The sequence below is a fragment of the Electrophorus electricus genome, chromosome 25 (genome assembly GCF_041902795.1).
Source record: "Electrophorus electricus isolate QZ-2024a chromosome 25, ASM4190279v1, whole genome shotgun sequence".
In the NCBI taxonomy this organism is placed as follows: Eukaryota; Metazoa; Chordata; class Actinopteri; order Gymnotiformes; family Gymnotidae; genus Electrophorus; species Electrophorus electricus.
In genome coordinates, this window is record NC_137521.1 from 11167501 (window position 1) to 11192500 (window position 25000).

At 45.6% G+C, this 25000-nt stretch overlaps 3 protein-coding genes and 1 long non-coding RNA gene across 13 annotated transcripts in view; 2 read left to right on the forward strand and 2 right to left on the reverse strand.

Annotated features, from left to right (window-relative positions):
• The window catches only part of fnbp1a (formin binding protein 1a), a 22010-nt gene extending 19822 nt beyond the window's left edge, over window positions 1–2188 (forward strand). The window contains exon 19 of one of the 2 annotated variants that reach the window (XM_035522108.2): window positions 694–2188. In XM_035522108.2, the coding sequence (XP_035378001.1) occupies window positions 694–701 (8 nt within the window). In that variant the 3' untranslated portion in view covers window positions 702–2188. The other variant, XM_081707312.1, reaches the window with a different exon arrangement.
• Window positions 2189–5642: 3454 nt separating this feature from the next.
• pierce1 (piercer of microtubule wall 1) lies at window positions 5643–11704 on the forward strand. Its single transcript, XM_081707314.1, has 4 exons — window positions 5643–5775; window positions 6475–7404; window positions 10306–10453; window positions 10553–11704. The coding sequence occupies exons 2-4, from the start codon at window positions 7295–7297 to the stop codon at window positions 10751–10753; spliced, it is 459 nt and encodes a 152-aa protein (XP_081563440.1). The 5' UTR covers window positions 5643–5775; window positions 6475–7294; the 3' UTR covers window positions 10754–11704.
• On the reverse strand, window positions 7317–10454 carry LOC118240690 (uncharacterized). The gene is made up of 3 exons (XR_014119830.1): window positions 9312–10454; window positions 8054–8967; window positions 7317–7454 (listed from the first exon to the last, which is right to left on the reverse strand). It is a non-coding gene; the product is annotated as an uncharacterized LOC118240690 (long non-coding RNA).
• Window positions 11705–11854: 150 nt separating the features above from the next.
• tjp2b (tight junction protein 2b (zona occludens 2)) overlaps window positions 11855–25000 on the reverse strand; it is a 48938-nt gene continuing 35792 nt past the window's right edge. For 4 of the 9 annotated variants that reach the window (XM_081707305.1, XM_035521813.2, XM_035521815.2 and 1 more), the window contains exons 10-23: window positions 24911–24974; window positions 22765–22915; window positions 22349–22457; window positions 20022–20241; window positions 19439–19623; window positions 18673–18768; window positions 18395–18474; window positions 17721–17931; window positions 16987–17087; window positions 16583–16804; window positions 15453–15572; window positions 14162–14500; window positions 13931–14016; window positions 11855–13763 (exon numbers count right to left, since the gene is read on the reverse strand). In XM_081707305.1, the coding sequence (XP_081563431.1) occupies window positions 13592–13763; window positions 13931–14016; window positions 14162–14500; window positions 15453–15572; window positions 16583–16804; window positions 16987–17087; window positions 17721–17931; window positions 18395–18474; window positions 18673–18768; window positions 19439–19623; window positions 20022–20241; window positions 22349–22457; window positions 22765–22915; window positions 24911–24974 (2156 nt within the window). In that variant the 3' untranslated portion in view covers window positions 11855–13591. Of the gene's footprint in view, window positions 13764–13930; window positions 14017–14161; window positions 14501–15452; window positions 15573–16582; window positions 16827–16986; window positions 17088–17720; window positions 17932–18394; window positions 18475–18672; window positions 18769–19438; window positions 19624–20021; window positions 20242–22348; window positions 22458–22764; window positions 22916–24910; window positions 24975–25000 lie in introns of those variants that run through there. The other 5 variants (XM_081707302.1, XM_081707303.1, XM_081707304.1 and 2 more) reach the window with 5 other exon arrangements.

Sequence of the window (25000 nt, forward strand, 5' to 3'; positions counted from 1 at the left end):
CCTGATCCCTGGTTCCTGATGGCGTCAGACGGTCCAGCTCAAGTAGTTAGAAGGCTTCAGACGTCTCCCACGTTGCATGTGCAAACGATGCTAAAACAACAGTGCATGCGGTTCTTCGCTTTGGCTGGCGTGGTAATCACAGTAAACTGCAAAAAAAGAAAAAAAAATGCCCGTGGAATGGGGGCTTTCGTGGGGATTTGGGCCACAGAGCAAAGCACATTTTGTGATTTTCTGAATAATAGCGGTGACGTGACTGCAGCTGTCCGGCATGCTCTTATACGCAGACGGCTGCCATTGTATTACTGGATCTTGTCTGTGGTTTTTGTCATAAGACGACAGTAGCTGTGAATCGTGCATAACTGCATAGTAGACCGATAAGGCCGCAAGTATCCACATCCATACGTCATTACTAGTGTTCTCACTCTCGCTGTGTTTGGTTCAGACAGACTTGTGTGTATCCATTGCTGTGTCTGTTCGCTCTCGCTCTCACGCTCGCGCTCTCTCTCTCTCGCTCTCACACGCACCAGCGATTAACGGCGCGTGAGAATTACTCGGGGAAAACGGTGATTGTGACAGAATGTCATAGGATAGCGTTCTTATGTCACATTTCTAACATTTTTTGTGATTTTTGTTTGTTTTGTTTTGTTTTTCTTTGCTTTTTTTTTTTTGTTGTTGTTTTTTGTTTTTTTGCAGATCCCTAAAGCGTTTGGCTGGCGCAGGCGAGACAGGGCAAGCGTCCTTGCGTGAAACATCTTTAAACTCTAGTCAGAGGTGCTGTGTAAATCTCCCCGTGGGGCAGTTCCATTCTAAACACACACTCTCCATCATCTACGGCAAGAGGCGAAAAAACAAAAACAAACTACTTGGAATGTTTGTCTGAGCCTTGGTTTTGTTTGTGTTTGTTTGTTTGTTTGTTTGTTTGTTTTTCTGAGCATACATTTGCTGCTGCTTCTCGTACGGACCCAGACCTTTAAGCCTCGTGCGCTAACTGCTCGCTGTGACCACAGAGCCCGTAGTTACACCCTGCAGGCGCACGTAGTCATGGTAACGCGGTCGCTTCTCCACGTCTGCTGCGGCCTGGCCTGCAAAAGAGCCTTCTTAAAAAAAAGTTCTATTTCTTTCTTTCTTTTGGTCACTATTCTTTTTGATGAACATTATATGGGTGCGGAAGGATTGACGTGTTTGTGTGGGGGGTGGGGGAAAGGTCTGATCAGACAGAATAAAACCTCCGTGCGGAGGAGGTCTCCGAGGCGTCGCGTGGCTGGTAGACGGGTAGGCCCGGCTCCCTCACGCGGCACCACCTCTAGCTGCTTTTTTCTCTCATTCCCACGCTCACTCTCTCTCGGCTCTGGTCCATCTCTTTGCGCCGCTCCTATCCTCTCCTTTTCCCTGCGTCCCTCCCGTCCTCTGGACGTAGCGGACGTAGCCGCGTCTCGTGCGGGCGCAGTACGTGTCGGTGGTGTTTGCGGCTGCCGCTGTGTTTCTACGCTTGCATGCTTGCCCTGTGGTTGTGTGTGCGCCAGTCCCTGGGGTCTCGTCCTCCAGCAAGCCCAGGCCTTCAACTCTGATGGCCCGGCTTGCTTCTTCAGTTGTGTTTGTGCCTGTGGTTTACTTTTTACTATTATTAAAATTATATAAATTTTTTTATTTAGTTTTGCTGGTTTTTTTGTTTGTTTGTTTTTTGAGATTTTAGATCTGCCACTTATGCATGGCCACTTGCTTCAAGTTCTTTTATTATTAATAATCTGAAATTTTCTTTTGAGTTTTTTCAGTGCTTGACCTTGTTTTACAGTGTTTACAGTTTGATGTTGAACACAGATATTTACCTCATGTCAAATAGGTTTCGGGCTGCTGTTTGAATGGGCTCTGACTAACAGTATTGGTGTTTATCGCCATTCCTGAGGAAAGAGTATTGCTGTTCTGAGCCATGTGTGTATTCTCCACGTGTGTGTTATGCTTTCCAAGTCCCATTTCCCTGGACCCCTTCCCATAAACTTCAGACTGCCACTCGAGGTGTCAAAGCTCTGTGATTTCAGTGCTGACCACAGTCAGTTGGTTCCAAGTTGTGTTTACTGGTAATAATAGAACTTAGTTATACTTCAATTTTCAAAACAGAAACATTGTAAAATGCATAAACTTTTTATGTGGACATTTAACAAATTAAAGACCATTGTGAAATATGTTGCGATATGTGTCACAATGAAAGTGCCCTTTAAAAACAGTTACATGCAGATGGAGGTGTTTGTGTGAGCTGGTATTATATAGCATATATTGTATCTGGTTAAAGATTTTTTTGTGCACCAGTAGATGGCAGCAAAGTGCAATCCAAGTTTCCCAGACTAGTGCCATGTGCTTCAGTCCTCATTCACCAGGAAAAATATTACATGCTGTATAAATCACAGGTTTACACACATTATTCAAGGCTTCTTTGTCTGTTTAATGAACATTTTAACATTTGAAACTTATTTTGTATGGTTTTGTCCTCCTCATATAGTTGATATTAAGGAGGACCATGAAGGTCACAGTCCTTGTGCGTGTGTGTGATTCCTGCACGTTATTCTGTTTTATTCTGGTCACCCACCACTTCAACAGCTTCTCAGGAGGACAGCTGGACACCTGGACACTGCCCCGATCACAGTTTAGCAGGACACGTTTACAGCCTTACATCTCACTTGCACAGTCATGGAATTTCGTTATTTCAAAAGAAAAGTGTAAATAATAATAATAATAATAATAATAATAACAAAAACAAACAATCACTTAATTCTCCTTTACAACACCCTGTTCTATAATGTTTACAAGTTTCAAATTCAAAATGGTACACTAATGGCTCAAGACTGCCCTAACAGAAGCGACAAATGTTAAACTACAGCAGTGTGTGAGTAGCTCAGGGCAGGGCCTGGCGTTTCCAAGACAACAGCTCAACATTTTGTAACTGCATTATAGTCCCTGCTCTGTGCACTCTAAAAAACAGAAAACGCTCACTGACGTCTGAAGTGTGTGAGCGTTAACAACGCCATGATGCACTGGTTGGTTCGCTGCCGATTTAACGCTTGCCAGCCACCACTCGGCTCCTGAAGGGACTGCTGTGTGACCTTGAAACGTTCAGAACTGTAATGCATAGCGTCTTTTCTAAACGTATGCTTGGTTGATTTAAAGAATTGGCAGCTGCAGTTCTGCCCAGTGTGTGTGTGTGTGAGAGAGAGAGACGGCACAGGCATGCAGATGACCGGTGTCCTGCCTCCAGGGTCCCTGCACGCTGGGCCTGGAGGCACCCGGGAGGGGTGTAATTAGTTCAGCAGGTGCACGCTGGGAAGGCCTGATAAAGAGGAGAACTCCTTACATCACTTCCTCTGTTTGTTCTGGACTTTTATTTTCAAGCTATGGAATGCAACGCCTCTTAGAAGCTAAAGAATTCAAAACAAGTCCATCAAGTCTGAAGAGCTTTGTTCCTTTTTTAAAAGATATGTTTTGCAACCGCACCCGAATATCACAAGACTACCAGACCACCCCCATCCCCCCCACACACACACATGCCCCAAAACCCCCACAGCTGCTGCCCATCCCCTGGTTTTCCCAGAATTAATTTCCTATGTAAGAGTGGGTCATTCTTTTGATGGGGATCATTCCTTTCATTGGGTTCGAGCTCTGTCTCTGTATTTATAACTACTCTGTTCCACTGAGCTGGTTTGGTTCATTTAAATGCTATTAGTACAACTAACCACTAAGTAGTTGGTGTGTACACAGACAGAGAGATTTCAGTCATCAGTAAATATTGACAATTGTTGAGTGAAATTATGAAAAGCAGAAGTAATGTAAATCTTCAGGTCTGCTGGACGTGGCCCTTCAAGCAGGAATATTCATCGCTGGGCGCCCAGTTGGCAGGCGGGCCATAAAGTATGAGATGTGGCCATGACACTCAGGTACAAGACAAAACAGCCATGATTGGTCCAGCAGGAGATCACGGGGGGATATACTGTGCTTGTCCATGCTGCCGCTGGTCTGGAGGCGAGAAGATGGAAGTCCCGAGAGATCGTGCGCTTGGTTCCCCAGACAGATTCCTCAGAGCTTGACCCAAAATGCAAGGCGGAAGTGTAGGAATCTCCGTCCCCTCTATATGAAGATGATATTTTCCACTTAATTCCAAAAGAAAGCAAAATAATTGGGTGAGGAGTTTACCTTAAGAAAGGCAAACAGTTCATAGATGTTTCTTTTTAAGCATGACTTTAATAAAGGTCGCTCACTCCAGCAGTGCAAAACCCCAAGGCAACTTCTTGGTTACAGCTTTTTGCAGGGAGGGGTCCGAAGTTCTCAGACGTCCGCTGCATTTATTTAAGCAATATCTGGTAAACAGGGGAATTCATTTTCAGCAGTTATCTCAGTACACATTCTGTTGGAGTGGGGGAGTTCTTTTCCTGGACCTGAGAGGTATTCCAGGGCCATCCAGATCCTCCCAGCCAGTCCTCTCAGAGTCGGGCCAGGGCTTAGTGCTTCACCCGCTTACAAAGGATTTTTAGGGGTCACATCTAATTTTTCTTCTCTGTGATAAGTATACATCACAGAATGCATCTTTCATTAAATAATGTATCGGTAAACAAATGATTTTTAAAAAGAAAGAAAGGGAAATGCTGTACTTGGCGATCTTTGGGAGAAACTGATTCTCCTGGCACTGGTTGGCCTTTCTCTAATATGTCAATCAGGACTGACGCAGATCCGTTTCCTGAGCCGGTGAGATTTTTATTGTTCTGACAGTGCAGACTCCTGTATCTCCATCCACCAGCACTTCCTGCTTCCTGTTACACAGGAAATGCTGAACTGCTTCCCCCACTCCTTCTGTAGTCCTGTAGACTTCAGTTTAACTTTCTTGCCCTGTTATTCCAGAATGGCATGTTTCTTGCATAGTCGTTGTAGGCTGCTAAGTATATATTGTTGTGAAAAATAGCACAGGTGACAAATCTTTTGGCTGTCCTGAAAATCATTGTCTTAGACAGCTTTATAAAGTGTGGATTTATTTAGGTTTTTAAATATTTAGTATAATTTATCCACAAGTATGGTAGGTGACCAGGAAATGAAGTAGTTCCACAAAAGTAGAATACATATTAAATATAAGTACGTTTAATGTCTGAATTCCATATTAAAATATTGAGCAATATTTGGCCAGAATGATTAGCCTAGTATATTTATTCTGGAGTATTTATTTATGTATTGTAAATTATATGTTTAATCCATTTCTAGATGTCTAAAGCTTGGATTTTCAAATAGCAATTATATACAAGTTTTGAAGAATCTTTTCTACAATACTGTCACTATAGGACTAAAATATCTTCCACAGTCTAGGCAACGTCTGGTGCTCCCATATGTGATAAGTACTTCAACGAGTCCTGTATGAACCTCTGCAAAATCATTACAAAAACGTGCTCAAATAACTTGCTTTTGGCCCTCGGTGATAGCAGTGGACAGAGGGACATACGCAGCTCTGCGGTTAAAGGCTTGTGGGTACTCTAAGCAGGATGGAGCCTGTTCTTTACAGCCGTTTTATCAGTCCCGAACACACACAGGAATTCCGGTTTGGGAATGACCGTCCGATTCCCTACTTCCACAGGAAGACAGAATAAAAACCTCTTAAACGACAAAGCTATTTCAGTTCTCTTTAGTTCGTCCAGGGGCACAAAACACTATCCACTTGGAATGGGAACAAAATCAGACGCTGTGCAGGATTCTTCAGGTTAACTGTTTTCCTGTAATCAACCGCCTCGGGTTCGGAAATAATAACAGGTAGAGTATATCACTGATGGCTCTTTTCTCACATTTTATCATTTGAATTCATATTGTGTCTTGCGACATGCTGAAAGGCCTAGACAAGCTTATTTTATAACTATCACTACATTTTCTTAATTATCATTCAGATTTGTGTGCGCAAACTCTAACGGGAAACCCGCTCTGATCAGCGCCACTTTTCATTACGTCACTAAAAAACTAAATTAAAAAAGCGACTACCAGAGAACATTATTATAATTATTGATAAAGATGAGTAAAAAAATTTAGTTATTAAAGAAAACCTCGAAAGAAAACGCTGTCTTAAAAAAGCAGTGGTGATAATTCAGGCAGCTAGTGTTGGCTTGCTTAATGAAAAAAATGCTAAACTTGTAAAATAGCGCCATCACTTGGCAATAATTAACATATGGCAAGATTTCCAACTACGTGTTTGAATCAACGGAGGTTTTTTGTTTTTTTCTTTGCACGTGTGCATATGCAGGTAAACATTTTGCAAATATTTTTTTAACTTTAGCAGTATTTCGTTATTTGTGGACTTAGTGTTGTAAAAGACATTGCACGAATAAGATTAATTTTGCATTGCATTTTAACTGCAGGTTTCCGTGTAAAATTCTTAGAACATGCATTATTCTTCCTGTTGCTTTTTGTTGTTGGACATGTATATTGTTTTCCCGTATTTTACTGTCATTGACGCTACAGACTCAGATGGCGCGTGCTCTACCTATGTGATAATACAACGCAGGGCTTCTCGTGCATCACGTTGCTACTGAAACATGCTGTTTGCGTGTGTCACATGCAAAAAGGATTTCCAAGTTTCTACTCTTTGACGCGGTCAGCGTGGCCCTGGCGCGCTTCACGGTGCATTATTACTTTTGGTACGCGCTAGGCCTCAAACTCGTACCGTGAGTAATAATGCACCGTGGCGCGCACGCACCCGCCACCGACACGCCGCAGCAGCACGTTTGGAGTGAAGAGCATTTTCCGTCCAAGAATATCGTTGTTACGCTACATAGTCGTGTAATGTATAAAGAGGCGTTAAATATGCATTTTTTGTTTTGAATGTTGGATTTTTCATGCTGCCGCAATTATCACGTCCTAGATTTGGTCTGAGCGTGTCGTTTCTTTTTGTGTTGAACTTTGTGTGTTAAACACAGCCATTGTAACTTGTTAATTACTGAGGGACAAAACAAAAGCGTCAAATGTGTGTGACTTACGATGCATGCACGACAATAAATGTTTTGTACGGTACGGCATTGTTTTGCTTTTATTATCTGATGATGGTATATTGAATAAGCACGCGCGGCACACAACAAAATGTGTATACATTTGGCACACAGCTATTATTTTCAAAAGAAAGTTGAGTCACAGTACTGGAAGTCCCGTGCAGTAACAACCCATATCCTAGGCTGTATTCTTATATGCCTAATAGGTAGGACTTCTTTTAAAGTGTATGACGTCACGTGGTTACACTGTTGCTAGCAACCAGTAAAAAACAGTCTGGGATGCAGGGCTAACCAGCATGGACGGAGAGGAAACGGGAGTCCAGAACATGAGAACAGGCGACGTTTACAGGGTGGACAGAAATCTCCCCAAACGTTTCAACCATCCAGATTGCTTTAAGGGCTACGGGTGAGCTGCGCCAACCACGGGCCCGCTTGGGTCTGGACCGGCCGACCTTTCTAGTGATGTAAAGAATGCATGTACTCGATGTTAAACCGGGCTTCCTTCAGAAATAACTAGATAGCTAAAACACTTCTAATATTTGTACATGCTAAAGTAACTTAGCATTTATTTACGTTGTTTGTTTGTTTGTTTGTGTGTGTGCGTGCGTGCGTGCGTGCGTGTGTGTGTGTGTGTGTGTTGTGACTGCTAAGAGGCGTATAAGATTGTCTCAGATCATGAAAACATTAATTGCGTTTGCTTCACTGAAATAAAGAAATTTGAGGTGAAATTAGAGGTTCGAAACACCGGGCACTCCCGCAGTCCATAAAGTTCACATCAGACGTGTGTAGTCAAATCAATACTTCGGACAAAGAATTGTTACTTTAAAATAATTACTACTCAAGTAGAAGTAAAAGTAGTCATTTAAATTATGACTTCAGTAAAGGTAATAAATAATCTAGAAAAAAAAATTCAAATCTGTATTTATAATGTTTCCATCAGGCACGGTTTTAAGTAACAGCAGTTAAGTGTTGTAATAAATATGCATGACCTATTCATAAATAATTCAAAAATGAATATATAATTCATGAATAATACACGTAAAATAAGTGCAAACCTTTCGCCTATATTTGGCCTCAGGGACATCCCTCTTCAGTGTTCAGCAGTAACCAGCTCCTCTTTGCTTTGCACGGCTGTTTTTTTAAGTATACAAGTAGACACACCGCGGATGGTTGTAACACTTTTTGTTTTGGTACCTATAACTCACAGAATATTTGTTAGAGCTCTCAAACGTTTACACAAATCATTGTTAGAACCTGCCCCACTACTGGGGTAAGTTGTAACAAGAGCGAAGATTTAAAAATAGCATCTATATCAGTTTGTTGTGCATATGCCATCACTTCAACATCTTGTAGTAGTAGATAAATACAATCACATAGTTACTTTGTCATACGATCCTGACACAGGTGTACAGAAACAATGAAAAGTTTATTCACAGGCACGCCTTCCTGTGCATAGCAACACAACACACATATGAAAGAACTGATACACTAAAAACAAAATTCCTAGACTTAAGTCTAAACACGCTAATCTGCACCTGTCAGATGCTTAGTAGGCCTGACTCATGTGGAGTAAGTCCAAAAATACAAATCTGTAAGCAGTCAACATATCCTCCACACACTGAATACTTTTAGACCTCTGTAATATCCCACACGCAGCTGTCTTGGACCTGGTCCACTGAGGTTTTGTAATTTCTTAAAGAGACACATATTAAAGTTAACTTATTTCAACTTCAGCAGTACAGACTTGGTCTAAAATTTGTTTTCTTTCCTGAAAATCAGTGTTTTGACTGTGAAATCTGCACAGTTTTCCACACAGCCCTGCAATTAAACATGCAGAGTCAGGAAGGAAGTTGTCATACATGATACTGATCACATAATTCTGAGGTCATCCCTTATTGGTAAAAGTGATGCTGTTACAACCATACAACCATCCCCAGTCTCTCCTATACTGGAACACCACCACCGAAAACTATGGGGGACAGAGAAATTATGAAAACATTTGTTACGAGGGTAATCAACACATTTGATAATGAGAGTAATCAAGACATTTGTTAATGAGGGTAATCAAATTAGATATGAAAAATGCAGCCTGATTTAGGCAGCACTGAAACCCAAATCTAATACGTCCAACACACAATTTCTTCTCAGATGAATTGTAACTCTTGCTGTTATTGTCGAATGCTGTGACATCTCCTCATAGGTTACGTTTAATGCGTTTCTTTTTACTATTCATTACTATTTAATTCATTACTCATTACTATTTCATTACTTTATTCCACACAGGTAACGTTCAAAGGTACTGGTTGCGGTTACCATTGTCCGATTGTTGTCTCACTGCTCTGTATTTCTGTGAACATCGGTGTGGCCAGGGGAAGAAAGGTTCTAGCTCATTCTTCTGAACTGGATGTAACCCGAAAGCTGCTTTGCTGGGGGTCAGTGTTCCTCCAATAGCAAGATGTATTTCTGCTCTAAGTGTCTTTTGAATAAAGCACAATACAGTACAGCCAATCAGAACAGAGCCTATTTTTGTCTTAAAGGTGCAGTAACAGAAACAGCTGATCCAAACAGTTCTGATTGTGCATCACTCAAAAAGCACCCAGAGCTGAAACAAGAACTGCAGTGTCAGTGGGCTGAATAGGCTATGCAAATTAATTTGTTCTCATGACTTCAGAAAAACAATGATTTCAAAATGGGCTGTTTTTGCAGTTTAGATTATGATATAAACTGTATGGACTGGGGACGTGAATAAAGTGTGTTTTGAACTTTAATAATATTGACATATTACTTCAGAATTATTCTAATAAAGCAAGGGTACTTCAGTTTTCCATGATAGAGGCTCTTTAGTGGATTAAGTGTGCAATTTAATTATTATGGCCATGACACACAAGTTGAAAAATATAAATCTAATATTGTCTAATATTGCTCTACATTACTGTAAAAGTCAGTGGCAATGGATGTAAGTGACTTTAAAATCTGAGAAATGTCTATTCATACTGGCCCAGTATCTATGATCTCTGACCTGAACAGTAAAATACTACATTTCTGATTAAGGCTTATCCAACTTTATAATGTGATAGGTACATTGATAAATAAACAAAGTTTGCATTGTATTTTCAGATTGACTCACACTGACAAAGCAGTGTAGTAATATACCAGTTCAGCCAGGCCTGACATGGGTGCTTGTATGTTTATTAAAAATCTGTGCACTGATTTGTCTAGAACACTATTTTTGCCGTGTATAAAATTTGCATACAACTACAGGAGGTCTTTAAACAGTTATTTAACCAAGGATAATCAACTATGTCAGTATTGTCCACAGACCTCTAGAGACACTCACTCACAAGAGAATTGCCTTCATAACGCTCATCGTCTTCTACAGGAAGAAAGTTCACCCACTCTATCGAACAACAAACCAGACATATGGCAGCCAAAAGCCTACGGTTCACGAAATGCCAGTAAAGCACTTCTCAACATACAAAAAAGCATGTTTTTCAGTCTTAATTCTTACCGCAAGCTTGCGGTCCCATTGTTCAGCTATGTGTCTGTCATTTCAGACAACCTTCCACGGAAGCCGGCGGACATTTTCTGAGGACCTTTTGCAGACTGGAATGTTCCGAGATAACGGCTTCAATACGGCACTAGAGAGGAGTGGGATCACTGAGCCCAACGCCATTGCCGTGTTCCAAGATAGAATAACCTTTCACCTTTCAGACCACATTACCAAAATCAATCAAACCGAGTCTAACGTGGACTAAATACAGCGTAGCTAGTCAGGCACACATCCTGTATCCTGTGTAAGTTTTTTTTTTTTTTTTTTTAAGAAAAATAAATGCAGTTTGAATGATGTTACCTTAAATATACACCCATACATTGATGCCCATACACTTTAGGAACATACAGTGGTTGATGCAGATGATTTTGCCCATGTAATTGTGATGTGAATTTCCTGTTCCAGTACATCTCAGAGGTATGCTACTGCATGGAGATCTGTTAGCTGGGCACAACAGGCATGTACAGTTCAGTCTCTGTCATTTTCATGGATTCAGTTTGTGACAATGCTTGTTTTGCTTTTTTCACACGGTAAGTTGTCCTGTTCCAACTGTGGGCATCACCAGTGGTTGGGTATCATGGCACTGCGGAAGTGTTCAAGGGCTGTTCAGTTGGCATTAGGGCTTTATGCGCACCGAGAACATTTCCCGCATGCCCACAGACGCCAGCAACCTGTATTGGTGCCACCTGACAGGTGGACTCCTGATGATGTCATAGCGTCATATCATAATAAGCTGCTGCCACCTGCATATCCCCAGACCGGGCCATGTTTTTCTGATCATCACATGGATGACTGTGGGACCACCATCACCTGTCAGTTTAGTTGGCAGTTAGCCGTTATGCGAGTACTTTTTGTTTTTGTGTTAACATGAGTCTGGCCACTTTCTTCAGCCACTCAGCAATTGTTTTTTTTGGCGGGTTTCTGTGCCGCACCACCCTCTGGTGGGGGGTGTAGCAGGTCAAAGTGCCATGGGCACGCCTGCACCTGAGATGTTGCTGCTTACATCTCACCTGTTGTAATGTCTGATCCAGCAGGAAGGAAACCTACAGGCCACGTCTGCATATGTACTGCATTATAGCCACATGACTCAGTGTTTGTGAAGTGGACTATTTGTGTTAATGAGAAGGTGTTCCTAATTAAATGGCCACTAAATGCATCAGCCTGGTTTCAAATAGTTAAAACAGATATTTGGATACCTTTAGTGACTTCTTAAATAAAGCTTAGAGATGTAATAAGAGATTAAAACATGATTCAGCTTTCGTCAGAAATGTTGATGTGTTTCAGAATGAGCCTAAGTCACAGCAGCTATATTTAAATGTAGTTGCCTTTATTTGGTGTTGTACAGAAACTGAACAATAGTCCGCGTGAATGGTGACATCCAGTCAGCACTCCCATTCACCGCACACCAACACAAACTGGAAACCGTCCAACCATTATTCATGATTATAAAGACCAACGTACAATGAAGCACATAAGAAATACTGTGGGGAATGGAATAACAAGTATAACTGAGACAACAGCAGTCAGAACACAATGCAACCACGCCCCCTCTCTCTCTCTCTCTCTCTCTCTCTCTCTCTCTCTCTCTCTCTCTCTCTCTCTCTCTCTCTCTCTCTCTCTCTCTCTCTCTCTCTCTCTCTCTCTCTCTCTCTCATACATACATACATACACACACACACACACACACACACACACACACACCATACCTCAGCCAGGCTGTGGGAATCTTAACTCCTAACAGAATTCCTTTCCTGCTGGCGGCCGCTGCTGCTAACACTGAGCATGTGTGGCAGGTGAACAGTGTTACAGTATTAAGGGTTTTGGTGTCTTCCCTGTTCCTCCCTGAAGCGTGTAAGCAGCAGAACGTTACTGTCCAGAGAGCGGGACTGTCCCCAAGCCTCCAGAATAGTCAGAAAGTAAAAGGCACTTCAAAACATTGGAACAAAATCCAGTGTATTGTATAATGTAATCATACACTTGCGTCAATCTTTAACAACGGAATGAAAAAGGCCAAAGTACAGACGTTTGGCTCCGTAAGAGCGACCGCTGCAGACTTCTCTGGTGATGTTTTGTTTCGTCTGGCTAACAATACAGGCCCAAGTAACGAAGAGCTAGTCTGCAAAACACACAGCAGACTTACGGGTGAGCAATGGTCCACACACACACGGCAGACTTACGGGTGAGCAACGGTCCACACACACACGGCAGACTTACGGGTGAGCAACGGTCCACACACACACGGCAGACTTACGGGTGAGCAACGGTCCACACACACACGGCAGACTTACGGGTGAGCAACGGTCCACACACACAGCAGACTTACGGGTGAGCAACGGTCCACACACACACGGCAGACTTACGGGTGAGCAACGGTCCACACACACACGGCAGACTTACGGGTGAGCAACGGTCCACACACACAGCAGACTTACGGGTGAGCAACGGTCCACACACACACGGCAGACTTACGGGTGAGCAACGGTCCACACACACACGGCAGACTTACGGGTGAGCAACGGTCCACACACACAGCAGACTTACGGGTGAGCAACGGTCCACACACACACGGCAGACTTACGGGTGAGCAACGGTCCACACACACACGGCAGACTTACGGGTGAGCAACGGAGAGTCCAGGCAAGGCATTTCAGTTGCCTCACAGAAATTGAAATAGTTGCATAGGCAAGAATCAGAGTCTCCTTCCACACGAAGGAAAAAAAATCAACTGGCATAAATATATATTTTATATCTATATATCTATATATCTATATATATATATATATATATATATATATATATATATATATATATAGAGAGAGAGAGAGAGAGAGAGAGAGAGAGAGAGAGAGAGAGAGAGACAGAAAGATTTTAAGGAAAACAATTAGATAAACATTGAGAATGTCCATATGGATGGAAAGTCTGACTTCCTTGAAGTGAACAGAAGGCGTGAGAGGAATGAGGGGAGAAAGGCTTTGCGTATGAGCAGCTGAGGGCACGGGCCAGAACCCTGGCGGAATGGGGCACAGTGTGGTGAGCTGAGGCCCTACAGTTCTGTGTCCTGGTATTTGTGGGTGTCAGAGTAGTAGCTGCGCTGCTCCGCCAGCCACCGCCGGTAGTCTTCCTCGCCGGTGTCCTCTTTGCCTGGGCAGGGCTGGCAGCTCTCCAGGTACAGTGGCCTGGAGGGAGGCGTCTGCGGTTCGGGCCGCGTGCTGGACCTGCACGCAGACACGCGGGGGGAAGTTAGCTTAGGTTGCGGAACGCTAGCACCACTGCTGTTGCTGAATCGGGCACAGGATCAGGCAGGCGTGGCAGGAGCCCCGAACAGATGTCTTTTCTGGGTTACAGAAGCATTTCTAACCCCTGGGGCAAAACAGGCTCTTACCCAATAGGCTGTGGTCTGCTGTGGTCCAGTTTCTGGGATTTTATAGGGGCAGCATAGATGTCTGGGTGCTTCTGGGCAATCTCCAGCTAGCAGGACAGGAGATATTTTTATGCACACTTCATATGTCACATAATATTTATTAATACATTATATTACTAGGCCACGATCTTAAAAAGTGCTTGATCACAACAGGTGTAAGCGTGCGTGCACATGCACCCGTGTCGTCGTTACCCTGGCATTCTGGGCTTCTTGCAGCTCCAACATCCTCTGTGCCCGGGCCATGTGATCCATCTGCTCGAACGCTCTCACCTTGCCCAGGAAGGACTTCTGGGAGGGGTCCTCGGGACTCAGGTCTGGGGGCTCGCGTTCCCTGAGGGGCGGGCTGTCCACCAGGCTTCTGGGGGCGCAAGGTGTGGAGTGGGGCTTAAGGGCTGTGGGGGGCAGTGGCGTTCCGGCGGTGCCGGGTGAATGCTGGGAGCGGAGCTGCTCGTCGCTGGTGGGATGGCTGGCGTGGGGCTCGTAGACCCGGGGCGGGTCGATGTGCTGGATCAGCGCCTCGCTGACTTTCACCTGAGACACAGTTCACTCTGGGAGTTAAAACCAGGAGAGATCTTGGCACTTAGGCCAAGCTCGCATCACCCAGCCCACACATGGCAGTCTGTTGGGAATGAGGTGAGTATCTAAACAGCCCAGGAATACACATGACAGACAGACACCCATCAACCCACTGACTGACAGACTGATCGACTGTGAAAACAACTTCCTCCATTACCACGTTAGCAGGCATGAAAGAGCCAACTCTAACTGACAGATACCGGGGAAACTTCCAGAACACTGCAGAACAGACCTGTAGTCTAAGGATTAATGATTACACCGTTCATGGGGGCCTTTCTGTTTTGTTTAACGTTTGTTTAACTGATGTCAAGGTTCAAAATGTGTGTTTTCGTAGTTCGGTAAACACAAATCCAGTAAAATCGTCACAGCATAGCATATTCTGCACAGAGAGGGGGACGGCGACTATTGGACTCAGTTTCAGTGTCATAATAATTGCAAGAACAAAGTTTTGCTCATGGCAGTCCTGAGCATTAGTCCCTTCCTAGATTCCCAGATTACTTTAACAAGGATAATCTGTTGATGTGTTTGAAGTATGCTATGACATCACAGGACTGCAGGGGGCATCAGAACACCAGAGCATACCACTAGGCTGGTCGGCGGGGGTGGGTGGGGGGGTGGATGGCACTATACTCACTCGAGATCAGACCATCCTTTAAAGGGGAGCAAAAGACCAGGATGTCAGATGCTCTGTGGTCATATTTAATATTTAAATATTTAAATATTCAATTTATTTAAAAATAGGCCCTGTTCTGTAACTGCATATGACCTGAAAACTACATGTAATACAAATGCAATGCAACACAGAAAGCATGCTGAGTCCATGAAGACCTTTGAAAACTGCCAACCTACTCGGACTCTCCCGGGAAGACGGCACCCAGCACTTGGGCACCGGCGGCTGGGGACTCACCCTAGAGGGTTCGGCGAGAAAGGTGGACATGAAGGGAGGAGTGATGTCGCCAGGCGTTTCTCTGCTGGCTGCAGCGGCACGCGGAGCAAGGCGGATCTCTTGACTGGACTTCCTGAGGATCTGTGAGCAGGCAGGGACCAGAGGGAGCAGGGCCAGAGGCAGCAGGGCCAGAGGGAACAGGACCAGAGGGAGCAGGGCCAGAGGGAGCAGGACCAGAGGGAGCAGGACCAGAGGGAGCAGGACCAGAGGGAGCAGGGCCAGAGGGAGCAGGGCCAGAGGGAGCAGGGCCAGAGGGAGCAGGACCAGAGGGAGCAGGACCAGAGGGAGCAGGACCAGAGGGAGCAGGGCCAGAGGGAACAGGGCCAGAGGGAACAGGGCCAGAGGGAGCAGGGCCAGAGGGAGCAGGACCAGAGGGAGCAGGACCAGAGGGAGCAGGACCAGAGGGAGCAGGACCAGAGGGAACAGGGCCAGAGGGAACAGGGCCAGAGGGAGCAGGGCCAGAGGGAGCAGGGCCAGAGGGAGCAGGGCCAGAGGGAGCAGGACCAGAGGGAGCAGGACCAGAGGGAGCAGGACCAGAGGGAGCAGGACTTCTCAGAGGTCTGGATAAGCGCTGGTGTCAGCAGACTTCAGAGACACAGCACGAATGCACAAGGCGAGATACACGCGATCCCATTTGTGATTACTAGGATGGCCTGAGAAGAAGTCTGAGTCTTGTGATTTGTATTGCTTATCAGTTAGGAATGCTGTAGTCACTATCTCTGAACACTAGGAGGCAGAATAGATTGTTTTCGATGTACAGTGTGTCTTTCAGAGTGAACTGTGAAAAACATTTATGTGTTGCCTGATGCATGCCGGTGCATGCCAAATAATAACGTCGTGTGCAGCCGTGGAGAGCAACACAGACTACAGCCTAGTACTAATGTATGAAAGAACTGGTGAAAGTGCCAGTGAGTGAGTTGGTGGTGTGTGTGTGTGTGTGTGTGTGTGTGTGTGTGTCTGTGGATGTAGCTGTGAGAGAGAGAGTTTGCATACGTGTGTGTGTGTGTGTGTGTGTGTGTGTCTGTGGATGTAGCTGTGAGAGAGAGAGTTTGCATACGTGTGTGTGTGTGTGTGTGTGTGTGTTTTCTGACCTCCTCTGGCATGACAGGCTCAGAGGATCTGCTGATTGCAGACACTCGCTGGTGCTCCAGTGGCTCATCGAGCTCGTTATCAGTATAAGCTCCGCCCTCGTCCGCTGTGTCATCATAGTCACTGGTCACGCGGCTGTCCATGCTCAGGTAGTCAGCGCTCATTGCTGACAGATATGACATGTGGTCGTCGTGGAGCTCAAGGTCCCCTTCTGTCCCTTCCAGCTAAAAGAGACACATGATGGATCTTGTGTACAGAGAGGAGTGGAAAACAAAAACAAAAACAAAAACAAAAAGAAGGCTGTAGAGCACCACCAAAGAAAGATGAACAGTCAAGAGCACAGAAAAAAAGTGAGAAGGGTGGAACCGTGAAGGGTGAAACCAGGAGTAAGGCGTGTGGTCCTTACCTTCCCCTCCGAAACCCACACGGACTGTGTCTGCTGGTGCCTGACGCACTCCTTCACGCTGCCGTACCACGCGTCGTTGGCGGCGTTCAGATCGATGACAGCTAGCACAGCAACACGTGCAGGGAGCATGATTCACAGAGAGATGAAGTGTGTGTGTGTGTGTGTGTGTGTGTGTGTGTGTGTGTGTGTGTGTGTGTGTGTGGGTGTGGGGCGGGGACAGAGAGAGAGAGAGTGTGAGAATCAAGACATTTGGATTCGGTTCCTCCACAGGTTCAGCTACTGGTCTATTTCTGCATGTCTGTCTGATTGGTTTTGACTTGTGGAACATGAATGAGGATCATCCTGGTATCTGCTGAGCAGGAAATATCAGCACTGCTGTGTACCGCGGAAATCCAGTTAATATTACACATAATGTATAATATTTCATATTATTACACACACAACTATAAAGTATAATATTGTACATTAACACAAATAAAATGTGCAAACTGTAGGTTTAACTGCTTAATTTGTTACAAAGAAACATTACAGCACTACATACGTGACACATTGCTTTAAACATACTGATGTATTCACTCCATTATATGAACGATCACACTGGAGAACCCAGGTGCTGAAAATGAAAACAAATCTTCCTACCTTTCCACCTGAGACAGTTTGTTACGGAAAGAACTGGGTCTCATCTTTGAGGGCTGTTCCACAGGGCGCGTTGAGGCGGTAGGGGTGTGACTGACCTGTGAACAGGTGTGAGCAGGACTTCTTGAGCTTGAGCGCCTGATCGTAGAGTTTGCGGGCGCTGCGGTTGGAGTTGGGAACCAGTCGCTGTCGCATGGCCTTCACGGTGGGCTTGCTGTCTGGGTTGAAGAAGATGACGATGGGATACCACTGCGTGTAGTTCAGCGTGTCCACGGCTTTGGGAGTCACATCCAGCAGCGCATGCTTGTCCTGGACACGGAGCAAAATGCACGGTCCGTTCGGCCGCATTATGACTAACATCAGCGGATGCTTGAAGAAGCGCTGGGTTGCAACCATGGCAACTATCCTCACCCTGTTTAGCTGTAGTTTATTTTGAGGGTACCCGTGTGCATAACTCCAGGTGTGAGTGTGTGTGTGTGTATACATAACTCCAGGTGTGAGCGTGTGTGCATGCATAACTCCAGGTCTTAGTGTATGCGTGCATGGATAACTCCAAGTGTGAGTGTGTGTGTGTATGCATAACTCCAGGTGTGAGTGTGTGTGTGCGCGCATGCATAAATCCAGGTGTGAGCATGTGTGTGTGTACGGATAACTCCAGGTGTGAGCATGTGTGTGTGTGTGTGTGTGTGTGTGTGTATGTATAACTCCAGGTGTGAGCGTATGTGTGTGTGTATGCCCCGTATGAGTAAACTAGGTGGTGCATGTGCATTACCTGCTCAATGATCTGCCTGATGGTGTTGAGCCTCACCACTCCGGAGGACTTCTCCGACCCTGCGTCTTTGGGCTCCGTTTCTGATGAGCACACAGCGTACAGCTTATCCGACCGCAAAACCTTCAACACACCGGATCTTAAAAGGTTACAAAAAAAACTTCCTGGCTGCCATTTGCATAAAAAGGGTACGTGAACTCCGAGCAGCGGGGCGTCGCAACGGCTGAAGGTCGCCGACGCCCTCGATGCTCCGTGTCTGGACTCCGCACGGCTGCACTCACTGGCGACGACGAACTCGTCCGGGAGCTCAGCGGCCAACTTCTCGCAGGCGGCGTCGGCGATGGGTCCGAACAGCGCCACAGGCCTCCTGAAGCCCGCTGCGTACAGAAGGAGACGCGAAGAACCAAGAGGAGCCTTATAACGCCAGCAGAACCACACCAGAATCTGAACCACAGCGCCACGTGGCGGCGGCCGTCGCGCGTTTCGGACACGGGACCGAGTGTACGGATTTAGCCCTCCGAGCAAACGAACCCTGACCTTTATTAATATTAGTGCATATTTAAGTTTGGTTCTGCTGTAAATGCAGCATTGTGAAGCACTAAAACATCTGGAGCATTTCCCCTGGGAAAGACCATGGCGGTCACTGCTAGCATACACACAGTCTCCTCCTCCGCCCTCATACACTCACTATTCCAGCCCATTAGATGTCACCTCAGTGTAAGAAGATTCAGTGCTTCCTCTGACAAAAAATCTGAAGAACAGACCTCATGATCTTCACAAATGTGCGGAGTTTCTACATGTATACGTCGGTGAGTGAGGCCTGTACTGTACTGTGGGGCCACTATTCATGCTCCACATATTCATGTCACTTGGCCAGTGAAACCACTGCACCTCTCAGGGTTTAATTACTCTCCCGAGACCCGTGGGCCCCTCACACACATCCGCAGTGCAGGTTCTTACTCTTGTTTCTGGCTGCCTCCACTCCATCTAACCCCCCCCCCCCCCTCCCCGCTTTACCCCTCTGCCCCACTTCCCCAAGGAGCCCACCTTCTCTAAGCACCACCCGTTCGTAGGCGGGGAAGCGGGTGGAGGAGAGGCCAGTGTTCACGTCGTCCCGGCCTTTACGTACGTCCTTCTTCTTAGACGCCCTCTGACCGCGCAGCCTCCAAAAATCAGCTCTGTCACTGCCTGACCCTTTGTGAGTGTGCTGAACGTTAGTCATCTGATCAGCCCTGCGCACGCGCACACACACACACACACACACACACACACACACACGGGCAGATAAAAGGGACAATGAGGAGACAGTGAGAGAAAAAAGGAGGCAAGTTAAACATAGCGGCCCGATTCTGTGAACAGAAAACCCACACTGAGCTAACAGTGGGTCCCTGAGTCTGAGACCAGATTCCAGGCCGTCAGTTTGCTGGTTAAAGTGCACGGAGCTCCTGTACTTCCCAGAGTCAGTTACTGAACCAGAACCAGAACACTGCATCACGCAGGGGGGCCTGTGCCCACATCTTCAGCGCTGCTATCTTTCCTGGTCCGTTTCACACAGCTGAGCTGCAGACCTCCAGTGACCATTAGGAGGGGCTGATCCATCATCTTCACCCAGGGGCAGGGCTTAGCTCACCTGCTCTTACTGGGAATGATGCCCTTTTCCAGGAGCTGCTGGTCCTGGCCCACACGGATGGCCAGCCAGTTGCCCAGCTTGCCGTCGTACAGAGTGTCCACCACCTTGAAGACGTCGCCCCGGGAGAAGCCCAGACACTGGGGCTGCTCCTTCTCGTACCTGAAGTGCGTCCGGATGAAGAAGGAGTCCCCTCGCCCGGACGCCAGGACGCTTTCATAAACTGGGACACACAGAGGCATGTAAGCTGCTCTTTAGCTTTAGCGACCAAACATGCATGCACGCACACACATACACACACACACACACGCACGCACGCACAGACGCACACGCGCACACACGCACTTCAAAAGGCAGAGCTAAAACTGGTTCAAACTGATCTGTGCTGATTGGCAACAAGCTGGTACATCCCTAGTCTTACAAAATATCTGTGTGTGGGTGTGTGTGTGTGTGTGTGTGTGTGTGTGTGTGTGTGTGTGTGTGGCCACTTTATAAGAGACACCTGCTCTTTCATGATTGGAAAATCCCTGTATGGAAATTAATCATGTGATCTCAGAGTGCAGTGGATCAGGTTCAGTGTGAATCCACATTGGAATGAGAAAATCCAGCAGTCATCGGTGCTAGATCAGCTGGAGCCAGAATGGGTCTCTTGTGCATATAAACATCTCATGGACGGAAGAGGATAAATGTCAAGAATCGCTCTGACGAACGGGCGTGGCGCGATCAAGCAAATTACAACCAGATACAACGCTGGAGCTCCAGGTAACGTGTCTGAATGCATAAGGCGCGGTCCCTTAGCATGGATGGGCTTATAACAGCAGACAGCCAGTTCCAGCCGTTGCTCTCTCAGGGAAACAGAAAGGCAAGACTGTGGTGCCAAAAACGCACAAAAACTCGATTGCTGAGCAGTGGAAAAAAATCGTCTGGTCAGATCAATCCAGATTTCTGTCGCGCCGTGTTGACGGGAGGGTTCGAATCTGGCACAAGCAGCATGAATGGATGAGGCCTTCCTGTCAGGGGTCAAAGGTTAAGGCTGGTGGAGGTGGAGTGATGGTGTGCGGAATGTTTTCCTGGCACACCCTGGGTCCTCTGATACCTGGTGATGGACGTTCGGACAGTAAGGCATACCTGAGCATTGTGGCTGACCGAGTTTATCCAGCTGTTCTCCCTATAGCAGAAGGACACTTTCAGCAGGACAATGCCCCTTGCCACGAAGGCCATTAAAGTCATGGTTTGGTTCCAGGAACACGACAGTGAGGCTTTCTTGCTTCCCTGGCCTTCACAGTCCCCAGATCTTAATCCTGTAGAGCCGCTCTGGGGCGAGGTTCAGAACAGCTCAGTACCTCCATCTAATTTGTGGCAATTGCGAGAAGCGATCCTGTCCGCATGGGCCAAGAGTCCTGCAAAACGATTTCAACACCTTGTGGAATCTCTACACACACACACGATTAATTACTGCCACGATGAATTACTGTAGTTCTGAAGGCCAAAGGATATCCAACGCAACACTAGATGGGTGTCTCTATTAAAGTGGCCATTCAGTGTATGTGTGTTTGAGCATGGTGTGATATGTGTGATATGTGTAGGAGGAGCTGTGTGTGTTTGTGTGTGTGTGCGTGTGTGTGTGTTTGCATGTGTTTGTTTGCTTGTGGTGTGTCTGTGCAGTATATCTGTGTGGGTGTGGTTTTTTTGTGTGGTGAGTGTGATGCATAAGAGTGTGTGTGTGTGTGTGTGTGTGTGTGTGTGTCTGTGATTTATCTGTGCAGTGTGTAAGTGTGTAAAACAGAGAAACAAAGACCATGAAAAGAAGGTGAGAACCTCCACATTCACATGTCAGTGATCATGTTCCCACAGTGTGATCTCCTTGGTAAACGCAGTATAAATGTCCACATAGCATACAGGTGACTGGTGAACCGTGCAGGTCTCAAGTTACAACACCAGTGATTAACTGCATAACACTCTGTCTACTGTCTGCTCTCGTCTGTCTCCTGCTTCACAAGCCGTAAACACACACACACACACACACACACACACACACACAGACCACACACATATGCCGTGAACGGCTCACTTAACATGCAAACTGTACAGCTGGTGTGTATCCAAACACACACATAACACAGACACACAGGACCAAATGTGTATGTCAGTTTTATGTGCTAGAGTAGGTCAGTGCTAGAGATGTGAGTAGAAGAGAGGTTAGTGAATATATGCATGTGTAAGCTGTGTGTGTGTGTGGGGGGGGGGGGGGCATACACATGATGGGATGGAGGGACTAGTATGTTGTTGATCTCTACCCTGGCAAGCTGTGTGTGTGTGTGTGGACTTACCCTCTGCTTTACTCTGGGCTAGTATGGTGATGTTCTCTCCTCTGGGAAGCTCCAGTAGAAACATTACAGCCTCCTCACGCACAATGTTCCTAAAGTCCACATTATTCACCTGCAGGAGCCAAACGCAACCTTATTCACCTTTATGGAACGCACACACATACACACACGTATACATACATACACACACACACACACACCACACATGCCGCCATATACACACACATGCACGCACATGCACACAATCAGATATATGCACACACACACACACACACACACACACACACACATACACATGCATGCAAAAAAATGCAAATAACAAACACAAAAGGATGTGTGGAGTCTGCGTGCAACATTTGAGTAGTTTTCAGCAGAGGCTAGTGCTCCAAGACTCGCAGGACTTTACTCCACATATGTACCTTCAGGATCTGGTCACCCACACGCAGGCCCTCCTCTTCAGCTGGGCTGCCCTCCTGAACGCCCGCGATGAAGATGCCCACGTCGTTGCCGCCGGCCAGACGCAGACCAACACTCTCGCCCTTCTGAAAGCTAACCATCATGGTGTTTGGCCTGAGGGTGAGAGAGAGAGAGAGAGAGAGAGAGAGAGAGAGAGAGAGAGAGAGAGAGATGGAAGAGAATTAGTTCATATCAGGTAGGTATCAAACCCCACACTTCACTGTGACACTTAACTACCCACTACCCTACTATGCACCAAGCGAAATGCTAACAAACGTATATTTAGAAAGAAAAATATCTACATTGATTAGCTTGTTTATTTCTTCTTTTACAGGGACATGCTAATTCGTTTGAGCTTTCTCTATAAAAATGCACAGCTTTCAGAGACGCTGCGTTCAACTCTGTCAGATGTGCCCCAATAATGTCAGTAACGCAGCGTCCAGGGCGCTTGCATTAAACACTGTGGTTGCATTAAACACTGTCAGATCATCGGTTGTCAGTAAAACACCATTAGGGGCGCTTGCATTAAACACTGTGGTTGCATTAAACACTGTCAGATCATCGGTTGTCAGTAAAACACCATTAGGGGGGGTTGCATTAAACACTGTGGTTGCATTAAACACTGTCAGAACATCGGTTGTCAGTAAAACTTGGCTGCATTCAGCTGGTCTTCATTAACTGCTAGAATGTGAAGTTCAGTTGAGCTGGGTAGAAACCTGATGTGGTAAAGAGCTCACTGGCACTGAGACAAAGCAGGCACAAAAATAACACACACACACACACACACACACACACACACACACACACACTCTCTCACTCACACTCCCTCTCTCTCTCTCTGCCTAATGAATATGCATGACACTGCTGGTGGTGTGATCTGGAGAGCATGAGAAAGAATATGGGGTTGCTTTAATGTCAGAACCAGGGGGTGCAACAACACAATGTGAAAACTAAAACTAAAGTTGTTACATTTGGCATGTGTAAATATCCCACTCACAAGCACAGACAAAAGAACTGCGTGCACTTTTATAATAATATCACGCTTTTTTCATTTTCAAGTGATCATACATTATCTGAACTAATGGTTTAACACACAAAAAAATCTAACACCTATTGAACAATGTATCCTTTTCACCCTAGTATGTGCCTCAACATTATATAACTTCCCTTACATTTACTCTGATCCATTTTGCACTTTATTATGACTTTAAACATTATAAAACTCAGCAATAATATTAGCTATTACCTAAACTAATGGTACACTGCGTAACATTAATATCATATATTATATTCTAGCATTACCAACCTGACACTAGAGCCTGTATTCTGAACGTGTGTGTGATGCCTGACACTGGTGCTATCTTCTGGAATCCTGTACAGCATGTGGACACTTTTTTTGTGTTTATTTTTCATTCTTTGTATTGACATTTTTTTGATGTTCAATGGGCAGTGGAAATCAGTGAATGCACCCTCATAAAAATGTGTTAAGACTGACTATTAAATTATTATTAGAAGTTAGATTAATCCAAATTTAAATCCTAACTTGCCTGTCTACAATCCTCCTTTTCTACCATCTATCTTCTGGAGAAGAATGTTTTGGTAGTCTGTGGTCTGTCACAAAACCAGGAGCATTCTCTGACAGACACGACCGTAAGATGGCCCCCAAACTGTCAAAACCACCCCATGTCAAAACTTGATCACAGAGCAGCCCGAGGTAATGTACTTGTTGCGCAAGGACAATGATCAAATCTAGAAGTAAACATTTGAGAATGAAAAAATCATGATATTGATCATAAGATTATGCTAAACTGAACATGAGATTATGATAAACTGAGCACGGTATTATGACAAATGCACACGCAATTTTCATATTTACAGTTGCAAGTGGGATAGTTACATACGCAAAATGGCAAAACCGGCAGTTTCATATTTTTCACTACATTTTTGCGCCCTGTAGTTTTGACTGGAAAGTGACATAGTAGAATGATGCAGAGAAGGGTGTTCTGCAGAGGTGTGAACCCCGCCTCCCAGAAGGAGCAGAGAGACAAACTGCTTGGTCCTGCACAGCCTTGTGGAGGTGTGCGTGTGTGCACATGTGAGCGCACTCACCCATACAGCTCCTCATCCTCAGTACTTGGCCGCAGCAGAATTCTGGGAGTTTTCTTGACTGCTGCTGGAGGAGACACATTGCAACACAAT